Raw genomic sequence first — 21,356 nt, forward strand, 5'->3', positions numbered from 1 at the left:
GCTGTAGGTCATAAACGTTGTTAGAGACTATTTATTTATTTTTTACTTATTTATTTTTGGCTGAGTTGCGTCTTCCTTGCTCCGCCCGGGCTTTCTCTAGTTGCGGCGAGCGGGGGCTATTCTTCGTTGCGGTGCGCCAGCTTCTCATTGCAGTGGCTTCTCTTGTTGCGGAGCACGGGCTCTAAGCGTGCGGGCTTCAGTAGTTGTGGCTCATGGGCTCTAGAGCACAGGCTCAGTAGTTGCAGCACACGGGCTTAGTTGCTCCGTGGCATGTGGGATCTTCCCGGACCAGGGTTCAAACCCGTGTCCCCTGCATTGACAGGCGGATTCTTAACCACTGTGCCACCAGGGAAGCCCGAGACTACCTTAAATAACCAATGTAACTATCAGTGCAAATTTGGCACCCATATCTACCCTACTTATACCCCAAATTAATTTACGCAATACATTTTATGAAGTACTGAGTATATCTTAGGTACTCAAAAACAAATTGATTAAAGACATATCATTTTACCTTTTACCCATTGGCTTCTAGCTATACTTTACGCATCTTGAATTTTAGCTAGATAAACCTTGCCCTAAAGTCACAAAAAATTTCATGGCGAGAAAAGATTAACATGTTAAACTTTTACAGATATTTTATATGCTTTGACATATTCATCAAGAAATCTAGAACCACACTGTCCTATATAAAATTTACCAGCAGCCACTTTTTAAAAATGGGTAAGTAGGGGAAATTAATTTTATTAATATATTTATTTAACCCAATATATCAAAAATATTTCAATATGCAATCGATATAAAAATTCAGACATTTTACATTCTGTTTTTCCACACTAAGTCTTTGAAATCAAGTATGTATTTTATACTTTAGCAGATCTCAATCTGGACTAACCACATTTCAAGTGCTCAATAGCCATTGGTGACAAGTGGCTACTGTATTAGACAGAACACGTCTATAGAGTCTAACCCCCTTTCTATCTCCAGTGTGATCGTCACCTTAAAATGTACAAAAACAAAGCACATAAAAGTTGATCCAAAATTAATGCCCTGTTAAAATAGCAAGTGAAAAGTTATAGTGTTTAAACCTTTTCTAATTATTAAACAAGAAATTTATTTAAGAAAGGCTTTGCAAATTTGTTGACAATCACTTTTACAAATGCCTTGAAAACTGTTTTCTTCTTTCCATTACCTCATCAAAAGTCTTTTCTGGGTACTAAGTTATTTTGTTCTTTTTTTCCATTTGAGTTATTCATTTTGTCATTCAATAAATATTTATCTGGTGACAAGTACGGGCAAAACATTATGCTTGATGCAGCAAGGAGGGTAAAAGACACCCTACCTCTGCTTTCACAAAGCTTTCAAATTAGAAAGAAAGGGAAAGAGTGAAAAACATGTGAAAGTATATCTCTTTATTTTACTGTATCACTGTGTCAATTATTTGGACATCAGTCTTTCCCCAATTCTTTAACAACAAAGGGAATGGTCTTGTTATCTTCCCAGGGCCTGACAAAATGCCTTAATATTTGTGGAATTCACTATAATGAATTATTACATGTTATTTTCTAGAACAGAGCTCCCTACAAAGTACACTAAGTACAAAAAGAAATATTTCATCTTCCCTAAGAAAAATAGAAAAACTATAAGGCAAAAGAGTTATCTATGACAGGCCTTAAAGGATTTGACACAGAAGGTGGTGAGGTTTGAAGAAAACAAGTTTCTACAGTTGAGAAAGTATAAGGATAGAAGAGTGTATCACTCATGATAAGAACTCTATGAATGTTTGCTTACTAAATGCACAAGTGAATAAAGAAAGCCTGAATGACCTGAGAATATCATTTATAGAGACAGAAATGGAGGCTTTAAGGAAGTGAAGGGGGGATAGTGTTACACAAGCAGTATGGAAAAGAATGCAATCATGAGGAAGAAGTTGAAATTGTTACCATTTTAAAGTAAAACAACAGAAACAACAAACCTCCCTACTGAAAGTACAGTAGTGTTCCTCATTTTCTTAATTTTGGGATAACGCCTATTGTATCCATTTAAGAACTTTAATAATTCCATAACCTGCCATCACCTAGAACAATTTCTTCATGTGTGTTTATGTGCAGGGTGAGAAATAAGAAATCTAGCAGAGTAACATGCTTTTATTTTACCATCATGCATATAAGGAAAGACAGATATATCAATGGTATACTTTCAATGAGACAGAGCAACCTCACGAGTATTTATGCTACTTAGGAAAAGAGACACATCAATTACTAAGTTGTTAACTGGGAAATTATCAAGACAATCAAGCCACACATTTTTAGTAAGTTATTTTTCCACGAAGGCAACAATTTCCAAAGTCTTAATAATATGACAAGAACTAGTTATTCAAATTATATTTCTAAGGATACGGTTTTAACAGAAACAAGTTGAAATCCGCTATAGATATTCATTTAAGTCTCTGTATCATACAAGAAAATAAGACTGTTCCAAATGTTCCCAACTAAAAGCAAAATAAAGCCTGTACAGCTCAATTTTCCCAGTAAGCAGAAATAACATAACAAGATTTACTAAATACTAGTGAAATAAAAGACACAGTATTAATCATCCTCATAAAGTCAGTCAAATGAAAACGAGAGAAAGCACTCAAAGCTGAGTTGCATTTCTTTAAAGATCTCTTCTCTAGACAACATATTTAACATTCCAACCCCCTTCAATTCTCCCATGTTTATCCTGAGAAAAATAACTTCTCTCATCACCACTGACAGAGCAAGAACCTTCCTTGAAGGCTCTCAGTCTTAATTTTAGGCCCAATTTTTACCTGGCTCATTTTTGCCTGTGGTCTTCTGTTTAGTTTCCCATGCTTTGGGCACCCATCACAGTATCTTTGGTTCTTCCATCCATTAGGGCCTAGATATCGCTTTTCATTTAATCTAATAAATCTGTCTCCCTTTAAACCCTCTAGATGTTGCTAAAGTGGGTGGAGGATAGGGAAGAAAGCAGAGGGAAGTAAGAGCTCTGGTAGTCTATTACACAAGACAACCTGCCTCTGGAAATAACGGAGAGCCAAATTAAAACTAAAAGACCTGATTCTGCAGATGTTTATGAGCTATCACTTCTTTTAAGAGCCAGGAGAGAGACAATGGAGAAAGTGTACTGCCACCCTGGCACTTAATCACGCTCCCGATGAGAAAAGGAGGCACAGAGGTACCTAGGTTTTGGCTGAATTCACTAGTTGAGGCTGAGAAATCCTGGTACTTTGAATGGACACCAGCCTTAGACCATCCTGCCACAAGGACAAGTCTAACTTGTCACCTCAACCACTTGCCTGACAGTTAATAGGGTTCTAGATGATGGGAGTGGAGGGAACGGGGGTGGGGGTGAGGAATAGAGGAGAGGTCTTTTGGGGAGAAGAATGGAAGGTCTTTTGTGTGCCGGCAGGAAACCTGGAGACTGTTTACCAGAAACCAGAGTGGGGCTGACAATAGTCTAGATGATGTTCATCCAGTAGGTAGCAGCCAAGGGCACAGCCAGTAGCAGACAGCGACAGGTGGTGACCAGAGGCACAAGAAGAGCAATGGAGTCACATAAATCATACAGGCCAAGTGGTCCACTGCTGTTCTCCCTTGATATCATTAAAGCCGCAACTGTCCACAGGCCATATGCCTGTACTGCAGAGCGAAGTGGGTAGAATGGGCTCCTAGACAAATCTAGAATTCCAGGTATAAGAGGCAGACCGGAGGCCCTGGGAACAAACGGGGTCCAAGTAGTGCAGATAAAGGCAGTGCAGTTTACATCATCACAAACTTGGCTTAGGAGTGGTGTGAATCATGGCCATGCAGCATGTGATATTAATGCACATGTGGAAGTGATGGAGCGTGGTCATGATGGTCTCAATCTTGAGGCTGAGAGAACAGAATGTCCAAGGGGAAAAGGCTGCAGAAATGTCAGAAAAAGAAAGGGGGAAAAAAAAAAGTAGAAGGCATACCCATTTCTGTTGCCCAAGCACAGGTCCAGCAAGGGGCACAGGTCCAGCAAGGGGCGGAAAGGGACTTTATGCAGGAACATTACCAAGGGCAAAGTTTAACCAGACTGGAACCCAAAGGGCCTGGGGATCTCCACTGGCTCCCTTATTGGGCGACGTCTGGCTCTATGGACTCCTTCACGCAGCAGGTAGTACTGCAGTGGATTTGGCCACAGGTCCTCTTTGATAATCTCAGCAATCCTGTCAGACTCTGGAAGGCTGTGGTCTGAAAACCAGGTGAAGAAATTGCAAACGACCTCTTGGTTCCTGCGAATGAAGGACTGGGGTTCACGGCCCCGGCGCCATATGATTGGAGTGGAAAGAGACACCACTCGGCCAGAGGCTCTGACCTCATATTCCTTGACAATCAGCTTGTTTCGGAAATAGGGGTTTCTTCGAAAGAAGAACTTGAACTTGCAGCCTGTTCGAGGGTGCCTGAGCTCCTTCACCTCCAAATTGGTTATGTATCTTAACATCTCTGCATCTTGGCCCCTAATCATGGGGGACAACTGGGGGTGGTTCCGAAAGGCAGTGACCCAGAAGCCCGGGATATTCTGAATGATGTAGTTCCTCCGCTCCAGGTAGTGTCGACGCATCCGTCCGAACTTATGTTCTAGTTGCTGAAAGGCCCGGTCAGCCTGAGCATTCACAGTGTCCAGCTCCAGCTGGATGGCCTCCAGAGGGTTCATGCGGAGATCCATCCGCAGGGGCCGGTGCCCTGACTCCTCCACCACTCTATTCTCCACCATTTCTATTTCTTCACCTACTGGCTTCTCCTCCATCTCCATCTCCTGCTCCACTCCCTCCCCCTCCTTCACTCCTTCCTTCTCCGCCACCTCCTCATCCACTGCGACTGAGAAGAGGGAGCCCTCTTCAGTCTTCACTTCCTCAGCCTTCGCCTCCGCCATCAGCTCAGATCCGAACCTCTCCGCGCCACAGGTTTCTAGGGCCTTCTCCCCACCCGGGCCCCGCGGCTCTCCCCGCCGGCAGCCATTTACCCTGCTGCCGTCCGTCGCCAGGGATACAAACGCCGTTTCCAGTCTCTCACTGGGAGGCGGGGCCTGCTCTTGCCCCGCTTCGGGCGCTACGTAACCGCCATCCCCACCGCCTCCGATCTGGGGCTTACCGTCACAGACCGGATCTGCGGGAGCAGCGCGGGGGTCGCCCCGCTCCTCTGGAAGCTGGGACGGTGCGGGCGCCACGGCTTCGAAGCTCCCCTCACCCGTCTCCGCCATCACCTGTGACGCCTCGGTTTCCTCACGGAGCTTCAGGCACCTGGGAGAATCCAGGTCTCCGGGGGCACGGTCGGGGACGGTGAGACTGGGGGTTTCAGGGAGAGGCATCCTCTCGACCCCATCCGGGCCGCTCATGTCGGCAGCAGCCAGACAAACGTCAGGCTACCGTCTGCTTTTCCCCGCAGAAGCCGCGCTCGGAGAAAACCCGCCGCTCTCACGGAAAACTCGCCGCTCTCTCCACCCACTCGCTAGTCTCGCGAGCCTCTCCGTGAGGGTGACGTCACGGCTGTAGATCTCACCCTGACGCGAGAATTGGCAAGTCCTGGCGTGGCTTACCTGGTACCGTGCGATCCGAGCGTGTTTTCTTAGTTTTATTCCTATGAATTTAATTGGGTGGACTGGTAGTTTGACTTACGTAAATAAATGTGGCTCGCACTCAGAGGCTGAAGCAGTGAGGACCTTCCCTGCGATGCATCTGGAGAGTACCTCTCCAGAGGTAGGGATCCCAGTACTACACTGCCTGCTGTCGTCTGAAAACATGTTTTTCTGGTGTTTGGTATTTTCTAGGCAGGAAGGTGAATCTACTCCCTGTTATTCCATAATGGCCAGGAGCAAAAATCTTCTCTTTATTTCTAAACTAAGTTGAATAGCAAATTGTTTCCCTTTTCTCAAGTAGAAGTGAAATGAAAATATTCTGGCCTCTGACATCACTGGGAGAAAAAGCTACTGAGCGACTTTTCACCACGAAACTGATGCATATTGTTCCTTGCTAGTCTTACCTTTATAATCTGCATCAAAGAAGAGCTTGTCCTGCGTAATGTCTGCACGAATTAAGTCAGGATCAATTTGCTAAATCTTGCTCCATGGCCCTTCACTGCAGGAAATAGAAAAGCTATTTCCAGCCCCGTAAACTATTAATCTATTAACGAGTTTAGTTCTGCAAGGAGGTAGGAAAGGTTGGCTTTGGTGAAGTATCTATTCATGGTAATTAGTTCATAAAGCTAACTTTAAGAGGGATGTCAGTGTCTCTGACTTGTGAGGAAAACTGGTGTGAGAGAGTTAGGAGGCCTCAGAGGAATACCGGTGGAGGGGCCACCCACTGCCATTTTTATGAAGAAAAGCCAGTTAAAACGGTAACCAAGATGGTTGTAAGTAGAAAAGAAACTGCATAATGCCAGCTTTCAGTTAGTTGCCTCAAGGTGTAAAAGAGGCAAACGGTTTTTTTTCTATTTGCTTTGCCTTGTATAGTAGACTGAATAATGGCCCCCCCAAGATGTCCATGTCCTAACCTTCAGAACCTGTATGTTATCTTAGGTGGCAAGAGGGACTTTGCAGATTTGATTCGGTTAAGGAGCCGGAGATTGAAAGATTGTCCTGGATTATTCGGGTGGATGGATCCTGTGTAATTATGATGATAAGAAGGAGGCAGGAGTGTCAAGTGTGAGATGTGATGACCAGAGCAGAGGTGAGAAAGAGAAAGAAGAAAAAAACAGATTTGAAGATGAAGGAAGGAACGAAGATCCAAGGTATAAAGGTAACCTCTAGAAGCTGGAAAGGAAGGAAATAGATTTTCCCATAGAGCCTCCAAAGGAATGCAACTGCGCCAGCACCTTGATTTCATCTAACCTCCAAAACTGTAAGATAATTAATTTGTGTAGTTTTAAGCTGTTAAGTTTGTCGTAATTTGTTACAACAGTATGAAATGAACACTCCTTGGGTTGAGGTTTGGTTGTGTCTATGTGTGGCTCAAGTTTTTCCTGGCAGCATCCCCTTCAACCTCACCATTGCTTCCCCTGAGGTCTTTCCCAACAGCTACGATGTATCATATCTTGAGTCTCTTTTTGGCTATCAAGTCAAGAAATATGCTTAGGCAATATGTACACAGAAGGGCAAAGTTAAACCCAAAACCTACCATAAAATATGTTTGAAAAGACTGTGAACTCCAGGACAGGGTCATGGTTTTGTTTAGTACTGTTTACCTAGTGCCTGGTACACTGCCTTCCACAGTGTTGCATAGATTATTAGAATGTTAAACAAAGGAACAGATGCACAGAATACGGTTTCTTCTGCCTGCAGCTTGGTGCTTGCAGAAGTAAGGGGCACATGGGTTGTCACCCTGTTCTCCTCCCTGTCAGCCACCAGCAAACCGGAGGACTGCTCTACTGTCTTCAGTAATGAAATCCTAGTCAGAATGAATTTGGACATATGCATCAAAGCCTCAGAAAGCATAGAAAAACCACAGGGAAAACAGTTTTGTTTTACAAATAATGTATATTTGTGTGGTCACACTGTATGACAAACAAACACTGAAAGGACTGACATATTTGGGTGAGTTTACATAGCAAAGCCTGAAACCACCAGCACTGTATTTCCACTTCTTCTCTCATTTCTGAACAAGCCAAGGTAATGATTCCAAGCCTTACTTCATTTCTGTCTGCAAGAAATGGATATGAGCCTGTAATGCATGGCTGAAATTGCTTTTGTATAGATAAGAATGAATAATGGAATTTTCCACAAGGCCCACTTCTTCCTCATTACTATGAAATCATCCTCTGTCTTGGAACTAGAATAATTTAATTTGGCCTAAAGTGGAAGCTTTTATTACTAACATGCCTTCTGTTTTTGAGCGGAAGACAGTATCAGGCTTTGACCAGTACTAGAAGATGTGGCTTTATTTGTCCAAGTCACCATTATGATGTCCGAAAGTATAATTAATTAGTACTCTAACTGATAATGTTAGGAAAGACTCCAGTGATAGGTGGTGCATGTAAATGTAATCAGGACTGTGGTGAGTGTAATTTCCCCCAAAAGTATTGAGACACTTTGGGGGAACCCTTCCTTCTCTTATTGTCAGTACATTTGAAAAAGGCCATGATATGGGCTATTTGGTTGAATGAATCAGGAATGAGGACAAACTTAAATTTCTTCTAATTTTAATTATCTGAAAATCACAGTAGAGAAGTGATTGTGATTATAACTCTTTATTATAGAAGATGGAGGGCCGAGGTTATGATCACTTTGGAGTAAGTGCTCACTTTTGAATAAGAGAAGGGGCAGCTAGAAGCAAGGATTTAGAAGGAAAAGCAGATATGTGTGTTCTATGCCATTTCTTTTTTTAAAGAAAGTGTCTGCTTGTCAGAAGGAACTGTCTAGCATTTCAACCTGCACCAAGTCTCACATGCTAAAGGAGTTACTTTGCCATGCAGGGAAAAAAATGTGGTTGCTATTTGCCACAGAAGATTGTACTTATTATAGTAGGGCTATTCCTTGTGAGTTCTTCCTTTTTTAACCTAAAACCTTAAAAGGGATATGTGTCTCTTTTATATGAGGCAGGTTATCCTGCTCTCTGAAACACACTCTATTTGGGCAGATACTACCCATTCTGTAAGACCTCACCACAAACCTTTCTTGCTTTAGATCGTGCTAGGCATTTTACATGCATTAGATTGTCAAACGTTATAGAAGAGGAAACAATAATGCTGAGAGGTTAACTGCCTTAACCAAGGTCATACGCTACATTTTGTCTCCCTGTCCCTAACTCTTCCCCTAAGGTAGAGTTCCTTTACCACTCTACCACTCCTCCTCTGAACTCCTGCAACTCTTATGAGCTGTGCCATGCAATTTAGATGTAATTATACTCTTCCTCTTAGTGACCCTGGTTGTTTCATACATGTCAGTCTCATCATCCCAGCATCCCAGCATCATTCCATGAGATAGGAGCCCAGTTGCTTCTTCCTTTGTATTTACTCAACATAGCATGGAGCTGAGATTTTGGTAGATTCTTAAGGATATTTGTTGATTTGAATAAATTAAAACCTTGATGATCTTACAAAAACGTAACAGTGTGTCTGTACTGCTTTACATTTTACTTGATGAGGGAATATATTTTGGTTATGTTTCATATATTACCTTCTTGCACTTTGGAATCTAAGATGTATTTGTACACTACAGAGCAGTTGTGGGGCAGTTGGCAATAAACCCCATTACCCCAAGGAATCTAATATATTCTAATATGGTTCTGTGAGGAAACGTTCACACAACTATGAAATTATTCTCCATATTTCAAGGAATCATTGATTCTTCAGGAAAGATTTCTCGGTTGGTAATGATTTTAACAGAAGTTCAGACATCTTTGTTTTGCAGAATGATATATTTTATGCTTGTAATTAATGAAGCTTTCACATATTTACTGCTTCTGATGTACCAGTCACTGTTGTAAACACCAGCCCATTGTATCATTTAGTTCTCATAAGAACCCTGTGAGGTAATGCTGTTATGACCTTCATTTTACCCACTAGGGAAATGAGGCAGAGACTGAGTCGCTCAAAATTACCTACAAAATGATAGACCCATGATTTAAATCCGGGTAGTTTGACTCAAGAGATCATGCTCTCTGAACAAAATGCGAAGTCACTTCTTAAAATAAGAGCATAAAACTGTCCTCTCTTAGTGTTAAATTAATATGCAATTTTATGCCTCCTCCCCCATTTCCTTATCCACAAGCATATTAATATTTGTTAGGTAAGTGCCCAAGAATTTGATTTCTGTTTAGAGGAAAACCAGTTATTCGTGATACCTAAATTCAGTATTTTCTAAACCCTATCAGACCCAATGTCACCCTTTTATAACAGATATTTTCTAATAGTCATTACTTTCTTGAATTTCATGGATAATATAATCCACCTACACATATAAATAGAAAAACATCAGTATAATGATGACCTGATATAAAAGAGAAATAAAAGTAATTTATAATAGTATCTGTTTCAACGTGTAAAGGCATTAACATGCCTAAGCTATAAGAAATGACAAAGTAGTTAGAAAGTTACACCTGTTGCTCTAATCACCATGGATGGAGACTGATACAGGTAGGTTTTCCTGGTGGCTCAGATATCATCAGTAGCATTATTTTTGGTGATGAGATTTTCTGAAATGGTGACTAAATCTTGGTTAAGTTCTGGAAAAGTTCCCCTCGCTTGCCCAGCTCTGTAGTTCTTCCATTGTAAGAAATACGTTTTCACATCTCTGAAAGCAGGGTGTGTTTTATAAGCACTGTCAGTCAGATGTCAGTAATGATCATTGTTACTGTCATTGCCTGAACATATGCAAACCGGGTTACTGTTACCGATTTCATTTCCAGACAGACTCTTTGAAGACCATGTGAAGAATGGTTATAACCGCTAGTTGTTACTATGTCCTAATGCCCCATCTCCTTCTCAAGCCCCTCAGCTCTTACCCATAGCAGGACACAAGTCAAGTGTCGTTTCTTCCATGAAGCTTTCACTGACTACTTTAATCCACATGGATGTCTTTCTCCTCTGAAAACTTTCCATCAATATCTTTGGAAGGCTCAAAAAGTGCCAAAATCAAAACATACGAAATTGGTGTCAGTGGCTTTGAAGAAAACCTGGACACGAGTTGAGCACTGTTTTAAGAAATACAGCATCATCAAAATACTCGCTAGCAAAAAAATAATTTTGTTTTGAAAAACATGGATGTTGACAACTCTGAGTCAAAAATTTTCTGAATATAAAGAAGTTTTAGAAATAATTTATTTTGCTTTTTTTTTCTTTTATATGTGTCCAGGTGTGTTTGACTTGTGTCTAAATATGTCTAAAGGAGCCCTTTAAATAGAGATAAAATTATGTATAAGTACGCATTGTATCATAGCTTAATTGGCAATGTTTTTATTCCCTTTTCTCTGTCTTCCTCTCATTCTTGGTGATATTTAAGTAATATTATGTTTTACAACTGACAGTGTTTTGTCAGATGAAATGCCATAGTTTCCTTCCTGGAAAATTCATTGCATAGTAAAACAGTGCAAACATATTTTGTTTTTATATGTAAAATTATGTTAAATTCCAGGCTCAGAGAGATAAATATAAATGGGTTTCCCTCCCAGAAATAGACTAGTGTCTTGTTGATGAGGACTTCCTGCGTGATATCTAGCATCCCTGGCCCACCTAATGAAAGCCAATAACAACCTCCATCCTTTGTAATATCTAAAACTCACCTCCACAAATTTCCAAGAGACCCCTTAGGAAGGTATCGCTTCTACAGAGATTTTCTCCTTTGAATACTTGGGGGTACGGTATTCCCATCGCTTTTCACTAGAGGGAGCAACTCGTCTCTAAGAAAGTGGTATATGTAGTCTATGATGGAAGAACTTTGGAATGGTCTCTCACTATAAATGAAATACTCTTGTAATTGAAATTGAATCATAATCTTTTATTCCCTCTAAGCTGTAATTGTTACAAGTTAGTTTTCTCACACAGGCTTAGGTTTGTTATAATGGCTTCCCATAATCAAATCAGGCCAAAGTATCTCATATGACCCTGCCTACTCTGACAAGGCCCCTACCCTGTATTACAGAAGTCATGGACCCAGTTTCAAGTTCCAGCTCTGCCACTATCTGGCTGTTTGACCTGGACAAGTAACTTCATCTTTCTGAGTCACAGTCTCCTCATGGATAAAATAGAGATTATAATACATGCTTTAGAGGCCTATTAAGAAGATGAAATAAGATACTGTAAAATATTTAACATTATAAGCTTTCAGTGAATAGAAGCTGGTACTATTATTTGTATTGTTTTTATGCTAAAACTTACATACATTAAACTATTGTCCATGGTATAATAACTGGGTACTAAATTCCATTATAAAACAGATAAGTGTTTAGGAGTTCAGAGGAGAAAGACATCCATGTGGATTAAAGTAGTCAGTGAAAGCTTCATGGAAGAAACCACACTTGACTTGTATCCTGCTATGGGTAAGAGCTGAGGGGCTTGAGAAGGAGATGGGGCATTAGGACATAGTAAGCATACTTGTCCACTACTCCAGTTATTTCAACATACATTCTAGACCTGCACTGTCCAATATAATGGTCAGTAGCCACATGTAGCTATTTAAATTTAAATTAATTAAAATAAAAAATTCATTTAATCAGTCACACCACATTTCAAGTTCTCAGTAGCAACATCTGGCTAGTGGCTACTGTATTGGACAGTGTGTAACATTTCATTGTGGCAGAAAGTTATATTGGACAATGCTGTACTAGACATACAGCACCGTCGGGTGGTAGAAAAAAGGCTTGCTAGAATTAAAATGCCATACCACAGAGAGAGGCTTATGCTTCATAAAGTTCTTAGAAAAAAATTATTTATTAAAATTCATGCTTTCAGTTAACTTTTTTAGCAAAAAGTGTGTGTGTTTATATTGGGAGTAAGTATTCTCACTGGAAGTACTTATCTACTGGCTCACTTAATATCAAAAAGATCATCCAAATATTATGCAACCCACATCCTTCAGTATAAACCTTACAGATTTAAAATAATTTACCAAAGTGAGCCATTACCCTTCAGAGAAAGGACTGAAGCTAAATGAATCAAATTCAGAAAGAGTTAGTTGAAAAATTTGTGTAATTACATTTAAATAACCCATAAAATGTGTTCTTGGTGAATGAACTCCTACTGTATTTTTAGTAAGATGAAAAAAATTTTAATAAAATGAAAAAAATAATTAATGGAAATAGTTATGTAGATTTTAAAATTTTTACTATGAATCTTAGGGATTTGTTTGGTACAATACCGAAAATTGACAGTAAAGCCCATTGAATAAACATGATTTTTATATTTGAAAGCATCTCAAACTCCTAAGGTTAAGAAATTTCATACAAGGGAAAATATTTCTTTGCCTTTTCTAGATAAACTCTTTAAACATTGTTCCCATGAATTTGTGCTGTGGCTGTTAATTAAAACTCCAGAGCTCATATATAAGTTACAAAAATATCAGTAATTTTTTAAAGTACAGTCCCACGGTCAAAGAACCTTATTGGAACAACCAGACTGTCATGATGAAAAACAGCCCTCTTGTTTTAAAGCAAGTTTCATCAAGGTCATTTATACTTTGCACATAAAAATTAATTCAATATGAAAAGATCGTATTATAGTGTCTAACTTGATACTTTGGTTTTCTTTCATAACACTTCATCTGTTACCTGAGAACTCTGCCTTGTGAATTCTTTGGCTCTAAGACTATATTACAACTTCCTTGAGTTTGTAAGCAATCCATTCTATGCACATCTGTCTTAAAAATGTGAATGGTTGATTTGGAAGGAGACCATCATTCATTCATTTGATCATTAATAGAAATTATCTCATCTTCCTGTATGACATAGGTAGAATTCACCTTATTGGAAAGATCAGGAAATCTCAGAGACATCAAGTGACTTGCCTAAAGTTATATAGCTAGTAAGTAATGTAGTGTGGATATAAACCCAGTTTGGCTGACTTCCAAGCTCTTTCCGCTATGCCATGTTGCTTTTCTGATTTTTTTTAATCTTTGACGGTAACCAGGGAACTCAAGGACTATTGGCTCTTTCCTGATAACTGCTTTTTCCAGGGTTTATATTTTTAGTGCCCACCACCCAGAGTATCATCCTACAGTGTTGACTGCATTGATTGAATGATTACAGACTGAAATCCAGCTTTAACAACCATGGCAACTGTAATGTATTAATCTAAACAGATCATACGGCTTTTAGGAGACAAGTGCCCTCAGTGGAAGCATTTATTAAATGTGGGACAGATTTAAGAAACAGTACCGCCTGCTACTGCTGATATTTGTAACTTAACAGCATTTCCAGATTCTTAGACGTGGGGTTCAAAGAGTTCATTTGCAATAAATGAGCTCAAGGGTAAAAAGAGCTCTGCCTGTAAATATTTCATTAGTTTTCACTGTCCTATACTCAGGGGGAAATTTTGAAAGTAAAGGTTTGTTATCAGGAAATGCATGAAGTCCAGTTTGAAAATAATTCTAACTTACCCTGAGAAAAGAGTGGTAATCTGCATCCTTCCCACTTAGCATTTCATCTGCCCATATATAGTCTCTCTTTATTGGAAACATTTCCCTGATTGTAAAAACCAAACAGGATCATCTTAACTGCTTTCTTCTCTCCCAAAGAGAGAAAGTGTTCTGGGTTTATCCCCAGTGGAATTGCTGATGAAATGCTGATCCTACTGTGTTACTAATACAAAAAAGTAAACAGAGCACCCAATCTAAATTTGCTAAATTTTCTAGTCACCATTTTGGTCTGCATTGTCTTTTGGAGCACAGTAGATTGGAGGCATAGATTGGAGACCTGACCACTCTATTTGGTCTTTCTAAACTGTAAACTCAAAACATATTTGTTGGTGTTTACTATATGCAGGACACCGAACTGTGTGATAGGATTCAAAGATCTGAAGGACGTGAACTTTGTTCATTAGGAATTTATGCCATTGTGGAGAAGATAGAGAAGTAGATAATTATAATACCAGATGATAAATGCAGCAAGAGTGGTGTGAGCCAAGGGCTGTGGATTCACATAACAGGAAGTTTATGTTCCTGTAATTGACAAGAGAGCTGTGTAAGAATTCACAGAGGAGACAGTTTTGAGATGAGTCCTAATAGAAAAATAGGATTATAACAAGAAGAGGGAGAGAGAGAATTTCAGGCTGAAGAAATACCCTGAGCAAAGACCTGGGACTCAAGTAGGAGCTCAGACAGCTTGGGGAATGGCTGAAAGAGAGGGCAATTAGTTGGGGGTGGGGGTGATGATTCAATAAAATGGAGTCTAATGACTAACAGTCTCTTATATACTTGTGTGTATAATATACATTATTATATGCATATAGTGTATATATGCATTTTAAAACCCTGTGAATATTAGAGGATATTGGAGGTCTTTAAACAGGGACTAACATACATTATATCAGATAATAACTTAATTGCCAAGAAAACGGCTTGAAGGTTGTATGGTTAAAGGCTGGGAGATCAGTTGTGAAATGTTGAAATGATTCAGACAAGGATTAATGAATATCTTTAGAAATGTGGTAGTAACAGAACAGATGACTTCAGAGAAATAAATAAAAGAACTGATTAAAAAACTAGATATGAAGGTGGGCAAGGAGTTGAGGAAGAATGATTTGTTTTAGTTTGGACCACAGGGCTGGGTGGAAATGTAAGTTATGAAATATAGGCAAAGGGTCAGGTTTTGACGAGAGGGGAGAAATCATGAGTTCAGCTATAGACAAGGAGAATTTTGTTGTCAATCTGAGGTGGCCCTTTGGAGATACGGGAAGATAAATTCGGGCATTTGTAGGTCAGGAGAAGAGTGTGTTCTACAGGTAGATTGGGACCTCAGTGTATGGGTGATAGTTGAAACTATCAGAGAGGATGAGAACACAGAAAGACTTGTAGAAGGAGAGGAAAGGAGAGCCAAGAATAGAACTCTGGAACACCAACATGAGAGAGACAGGTGAGGTGGAACAAGCAGAGAAAAATTGAGAAATAGCTATTAGAGGTAGGAGAAGAACCAGAAGAGAGTGTTGTCCCAGAAGGCAAGGGAGAAATGGACTTCAGGAAACCAGGGTTAAGAGGATGCAGCCATGTTGAGTGAGATGAAGACTGGGAAGAAAAGTTCCTGAACTGGGCAACCGTGTGGGCATGGGTGTCTTTAGGGAGGACAGTTTGAGAAGAGTGGAGGGGCAGGATGGTTACAGAGTTGAGGAGTGAATGAGAAATGAAGAAATATAGCTAGCATGCGAGGCCAGTTCTTTCATAATTGGCAGTTCAGAAAAGGAGAAAGACTATGTGATTGATTCAGGGAGATGTTGGGTTGAAGGAAGAAAGTTTCTAAGAAGTGGAATTAAAGGAAGTCCTAATCATATATCCTTACTAAAGTAGGGATAGACCAGATGTCTTAATCATTTAGGCTGCTATAACAAAGTACTATAGGCTAGGTGGCTTGTAAACAACAGAAATTTATTTCTTATAGTGCTAGGGACTGAAAGTCTGAGATCAGGGCGCTAGCATGGTTGAGCTTGGTAAGAGCCCTCTTCCCATTTGCAGACTGCCAACTTCTCACTGTATCTTCATATGATGGAAAGAAGGCAAGAGCTCTCTGGAGTCCCTTTTATAAGGGCACTAAGACTATTCATGAGAGCTCCACCTTCATGTCCTAATTACCTTCCAGAAGCCCCACCTCCTAACACCATCACTTTAGGGGTTAGGATTTAAACATATGAATTTTGGAGGACACAAACATTCAATCCATTGCATCAGCCCCCCTCAACACAAAAATGGAAACAAACTAAAAGGCAGTAGAAGAAAAGTTGGATAAATTATGGCATGTTCAAATAATTGAATATTACATAACCTTTAAAGGAATAAAGTGGATCCAAAGCAGTGACTTCGAAAAGTATCCATGTTAAATTAGAAAGATACAAAAAACATTGGAGATAAATATATCATAATTGTATTTTAATAAATAATATAAGTTGATACCCATATATCTATATAAACATGGAAAATATTTGGAAAGGTTGTGTACCCAGCTGCCAACAGTAGTGGTCTCCAGGGAAATGGGGATGAGAAAAGGAAAAGTGTTCTTTAACTCCTTGCTTCCTGCAATTTTAAAGAGGGGTGGTGACATTAGAATAACATTTGCACTTTTAATTTAAAATATTTTTCAAACAACATTAAAGAAAACCCTCTCATAAAATGATGAAATAATTTAACTTTATATGATCAAATACAGAGTTTAGTATTCACTCAAAAGAAGAAAACACCATAAACTAACATATTTGCTATGATAATTTTTTGGATTGGTGTTTAAAGGCTGAAGCAAAAACACTTGCTCAAAATGTGATACTGAGTTCAAGGTAAATGAAGGACTTTTTTTTTTTTTTGCTTAAATTTGGAAGATGAGGCCAATAATAGGTTAGAGAGTAATTTAAAACAACTGGAACTCAATCAGAAACTTAATTCGCTGAGATGAACCTCTGTATTATGGAGTATTGGTTGCTTTAACCAATGAGCTAGAAGTGACCTTGGTGATTTATTTGGTAGTAATTTTTATTTGAAGTACTGTATATCTTTTAAAATATATCTATGTTAGTCAGTGTTATCCAGAGAAACAGAAACATCAGGAGGTAGCTATAGACATGTTTATTTGGGGGAATTGGCTTACGTGATTATGGAAGCTGAGAAGTCCCACAATCTGCCATCTGCAAGCTAGAGACCCAGGAAATCCAGTTGCTTAATTCAGTCTGAGTCCAAAGGCCTGAGAACCAGAGGAGTGGATGGTGTAAATCCCAGTCCAAGGGCTGAAGAATATGAGATGTCCCAGCTCAAGCATGAGGCCTGGGAAAAAGAGTGAATTCCTTCTTCCTCTCCCTTTTGTTCTATTCAGGCTCTCCATGGATTGCATGAGGCCCACTCACATTAGGGAGGGCAATCTATTTCACTGAGTTCATCGATTCAGATATTAATCTCATTCAGAAATACCCTCCACAGAAACACCCAGAAATAATGTTTAGTCAAGCAGTGCAGTCAAAAGACACATAAAATTAACTGTCACAATATGCAAGTTAGTAATTAGTGAATAGTTAATAAGTATGTCTATTTTTTATAAAAAGTTATTTTATATGGAAGGCTTAGAAGCGAGATGCTGCAGTTAGCAAAAACACAGCTAGCTTCCAAGTTAAAAATTATTTATTAGAATTTCATTGCAGGTAACCGATTCCTTTTAAAATATAAAGGCTCCTGGGCTTCCCTGGTGGCGCAGTGGTTGAGAGTCCGACTGCCGATGCAGGGGACATGGGTTCGTGCCCCAGTCCGGGAAGATCCCACATGCCGCAGAGCGGCTGGGCCCATGAGCCATGGCCGCTGAGCCTGCGCGTCCGGAGCCTGTGCTCCACAACGGGAGAGGCCACAACAGTGAGAGGCCTGCGTACCGCAAAAAAAAAATAATAATAATAAAATATAAAGGCTCCTGTATTTATACACTAGTTAAAGTAACATAAATAACTAAACCAGCCTTCTTAGATTGAACTTTGGGGTCTAAATGTATTAATAGAAGTGTTAAGGAATAGGAAAGCCCTAAATAGGGGACTTGAAAAGCTTTAGGGTACAAGAGTCCTTGAGGACTGAGAGTAGATGGAAGAAGTATTTGTAAATGGAGGTAAGATGTCAGTGAAAAGACCTGAGAGCTAATACCTTACTCATGGTGTTAGAGGTAGTTGAGCAAGTCAGAACCTCAGCCCAGAGTCTATTCAGTGGTCGCTGGCCCCATCTTGAGGCCAGAGGGAGAATATAAGGAAAAGAGGAGACTGGAGCATAACAAGTCCCTCCCCTAATCTTCTCCCACCCTATCTTTATTAACAGCTACCAATGCAGAATAAAATAATATATGCAGAACATACCCTCTCAGAACCTGGAAGTATGCTGAAATGAATTGAATATCAACTACTTATTGAGCACTTCCCAGTAAGTAAGTGTAAGTGTGGAGGCTTCCAGGATAAAGACACTGTTCCTACTCGAGAGGTTATCCAATGGGATGGAGGACATTACACTGCAGTTTGAAAAGGTGAATGTTAGGCATGTTTTACCAAGTACAGTCTGAGTGCTGAGCACAGGGGAAAGACCTAGTGATTGCCTGGGGGGTTTGGAAAGAGTTTTATAGAAGAGGGGACACAAGCTGGGACTTGAAGGAAGAAGAAAGGTGTTAGAGGAGAGGATGGGAAATGGGCAAGTATAGACAAAGTTCAGTGGCATGGGCAGGGGGAAGAAGGGGGAGGGAAGAAGGCTGGAATGTGAGTTGTGCTGTATTTGGGGGGCTTTGAGGCTCACTGTGAAGTACTGTGTTCTGCCATCGGCGTCCTATTGAACTCTGACAGCATGCATTTATTTTTTCCTGTTTAAAATTTGCTGACTTTATCCCAAACATTTTTTAATTTCAGGGTTTTATATAAGATGAGATGTGATTCAATGGCTAAATTAGCCAGTGTATAGAAAGGGAAGGCAGGAAACTCCACATGGAAAATAAAATATAACTGCCTTAATTTAAATATTTAAACAAGAAAAGCTTTTAGGTTTTCAGAAAACAGTAATTTATCTCCTGGAAATTGGTATGTTTTTTGATACCATTAGTTTCAGTTATTTTTCAATGCATGACTAAACCCTGGAACAGAACAATTTTAACTCAAAGCTACAAATGGATTTACTTAAGGGGAATAAGAAAATTGGAAGTTACATTTTATTTTCATTCTAAAAATAGCTAGAACATTATCATTAGAAACCTCTTTAGAAGTGGAATTCCATAAACTAGGACTCCACTGATGAAAAATTTTCCATAATCTAATCAGTTTTGCTTTTTCTTAGCAAACCATCTCTTCATGATTATTGTAAACCAATGATAAACAAGGTATATTAGAGTTATACTTACAATGTATAAGACAGATAAACCCTTTCATTCAATCTCATCAATCTTGGAAACATTTTTTCAGTAAAGAAATATTTCTGAAATCTCTAGTATGTTCTAGGTACTGGGGATATAGCTTTGAATAAGGCAGGCCAAATCCCTGACTATTAGGAGTTTACTTTCTGGTGGGCAGAGAGAGACAATAAATATAAAAACATATAAAAAGGTAATCGGGGGGACTGTTAAATGCTCTAAAGAAAGTCAGGTTCAAAAGTGATTAAGGCTGGGACTTCCCTGGTGGCGCAGTGGTTAAGAATCCGCCTGCTAATGCAAGGGATACAGGTTCGATCCCTGGTCCGGGAAGATCCCACATGCCGCGGAGCAACTAAGCCCTATGCGCCACGACTTCTGAAGCCTGCGCATCTGGAGCCCATGCTCCGCAACAAGAGAAGCCCACACACCACAAAGAAGAGTAACCCCTGCTCGCCGCAACTAGAGAAAGCCCACGCACAGCAAAGAAGACCCAATGCAGTCAAAAAAAAAAAAAAGTGATTAGGGCTAAAGTAGTAAGAAGAGGCCTTTGTGTGGAGGTGATTTTTGAGTTAGAACTGCATGGTGAGAAGGTAGGAAAAGCATTATTAACAGAAGGAACAAAAGAGCTAAGATTGAGACAAGTCTAATCAACAAAGAGTAGGTGTCTTGAGTAGTAAACTAACTTTACTGAGGAGGTGAAGTCAGAGAGGTGGGGTAGGCAGACCATGCAAGGCTTTGACGGCTGTAAGGAAGCTGGATTCTATTCTGTGATGAGAACCTCTGAGTTTTTGGTAGGGTAAGGATGACATAATTGGATTCATGCTTTGGAAAAATCATTTGGGGATGTTACCATTTTTCCCTGGGGTTTTTCTTCGGTGTTATTAAGTCTTTTAGCGAATGCAGCAGCTACAGCAGCATGTATTTAAGTTACTTTAGAATGTGAGTGGGTTGCTTCCTTTTTCCTAAATGAGTCAGAAGACATTATAAGCAGAGAAGACATAATTCATAAATATATAGATCTAGATAGATCTAGATTAGGTATAGGGATAGGGGTAGAGATAAAGACACAGATGAGACAGAGACAGAGAGATGAGGGAGGTTCCTCTCATTCAACTTGTACCGAATAAAATCTCCAAAATTTGAACAAAACCATTCACAACTCTTTTTTTTCTCACCTAAGAGGTCCAAGGTAATCCTTCAGTGGATATCTTTAATAGTTATTAATGTTGAAATAAGTTCCATAGTATACTGTGAATATTGAAGTTGAGAAAGTAAAATTAACATGGTCTAAAAGAAAGTTAGCACATTTTGCTGTTTTCTGAGATTGCTAGTGTTTTGGCAGTGGTTGGCTGTGGGCAGGCATAATGTGGAACATCACATGGAAATCGAGTTGTGGAATTTTAATAAACTGCTGGTCTGCTAATAATTTGCTTTTGTTCAAACCATTTATTTTTAATTTGGCAGTTATTCCTGAATCTTAGCCCAGAAAAAAAAGTGTAAATTTTTCTTAGGAAGACGTGTACAGTATTAAGAAAGTGTAGACACGCCTTCACATCTTTCAGAAAGACATTTTATTCAGACTAAACTACTGCAGAGGTTGCTGTAGTCCTTTGGGACCTCAAGTCACAATTAGAGAACAAGTGAAAGTAATAGAGTCACGTTTGAATAGCAAGTTTCAAGTAGTGTAGTTTAAGTGGCTGTTACTATTTTGGGAATACTGAATATTCCTTAATAGTAGAGTACTCATTTCATGCCATATTTGAATATTATTTTCATACAAATGCAAAAATGAAAGCAAAAAAGTCCAGCTTCAAATGTGCAAGTTCCTTTAACT

The 21,356-nt window shown here is 39.6% G+C and overlaps 2 protein-coding genes across 7 annotated transcripts in view; one reads left to right on the forward strand and one right to left on the reverse strand.

Moving 5' to 3' along the window:
• Nucleotides 1-215: 215 nt before the first annotated feature.
• TSPYL1 (TSPY like 1) lies at nucleotides 216-5,471 on the reverse strand. The gene has a single exon (XM_029224162.1). It carries the CDS (start codon nucleotides 5,380-5,382, stop codon nucleotides 4,072-4,074), a length of 1,311 nt encoding a protein of 436 aa, XP_029079995.1. The 5' UTR covers nucleotides 5,383-5,471; the 3' UTR covers nucleotides 216-4,071.
• Nucleotides 5,472-5,533: 62 nt separating this feature from the next.
• The window catches only part of DSE (dermatan sulfate epimerase), a 135,275-nt gene continuing 119,452 nt past the window's right edge, over nucleotides 5,534-21,356 (forward strand). For 4 of the 6 annotated variants that reach the window (XR_003793692.1, XR_003793693.1, XM_029223723.1 and 1 more), the window contains exons 1-2: nucleotides 5,554-5,743; nucleotides 6,562-6,883. The gene's annotated coding sequence lies outside the window, so the exon portion shown is untranslated. Of the gene's footprint in view, nucleotides 5,744-6,561; nucleotides 6,884-21,356 lie in introns of all 6 variants that reach the window. The other 2 variants (XM_029223724.1, XM_029223725.1) reach the window with 2 other exon arrangements.

Source organism: Monodon monoceros, unplaced genomic scaffold (genome assembly GCF_005190385.1).
Source record: "Monodon monoceros isolate NGI ecotype Baffin Bay Population unplaced genomic scaffold, NGI_Narwhal_1 Super_Scaffold_15, whole genome shotgun sequence".
NCBI classification, from domain to species: Eukaryota; Metazoa; Chordata; class Mammalia; order Artiodactyla; family Monodontidae; genus Monodon; species Monodon monoceros.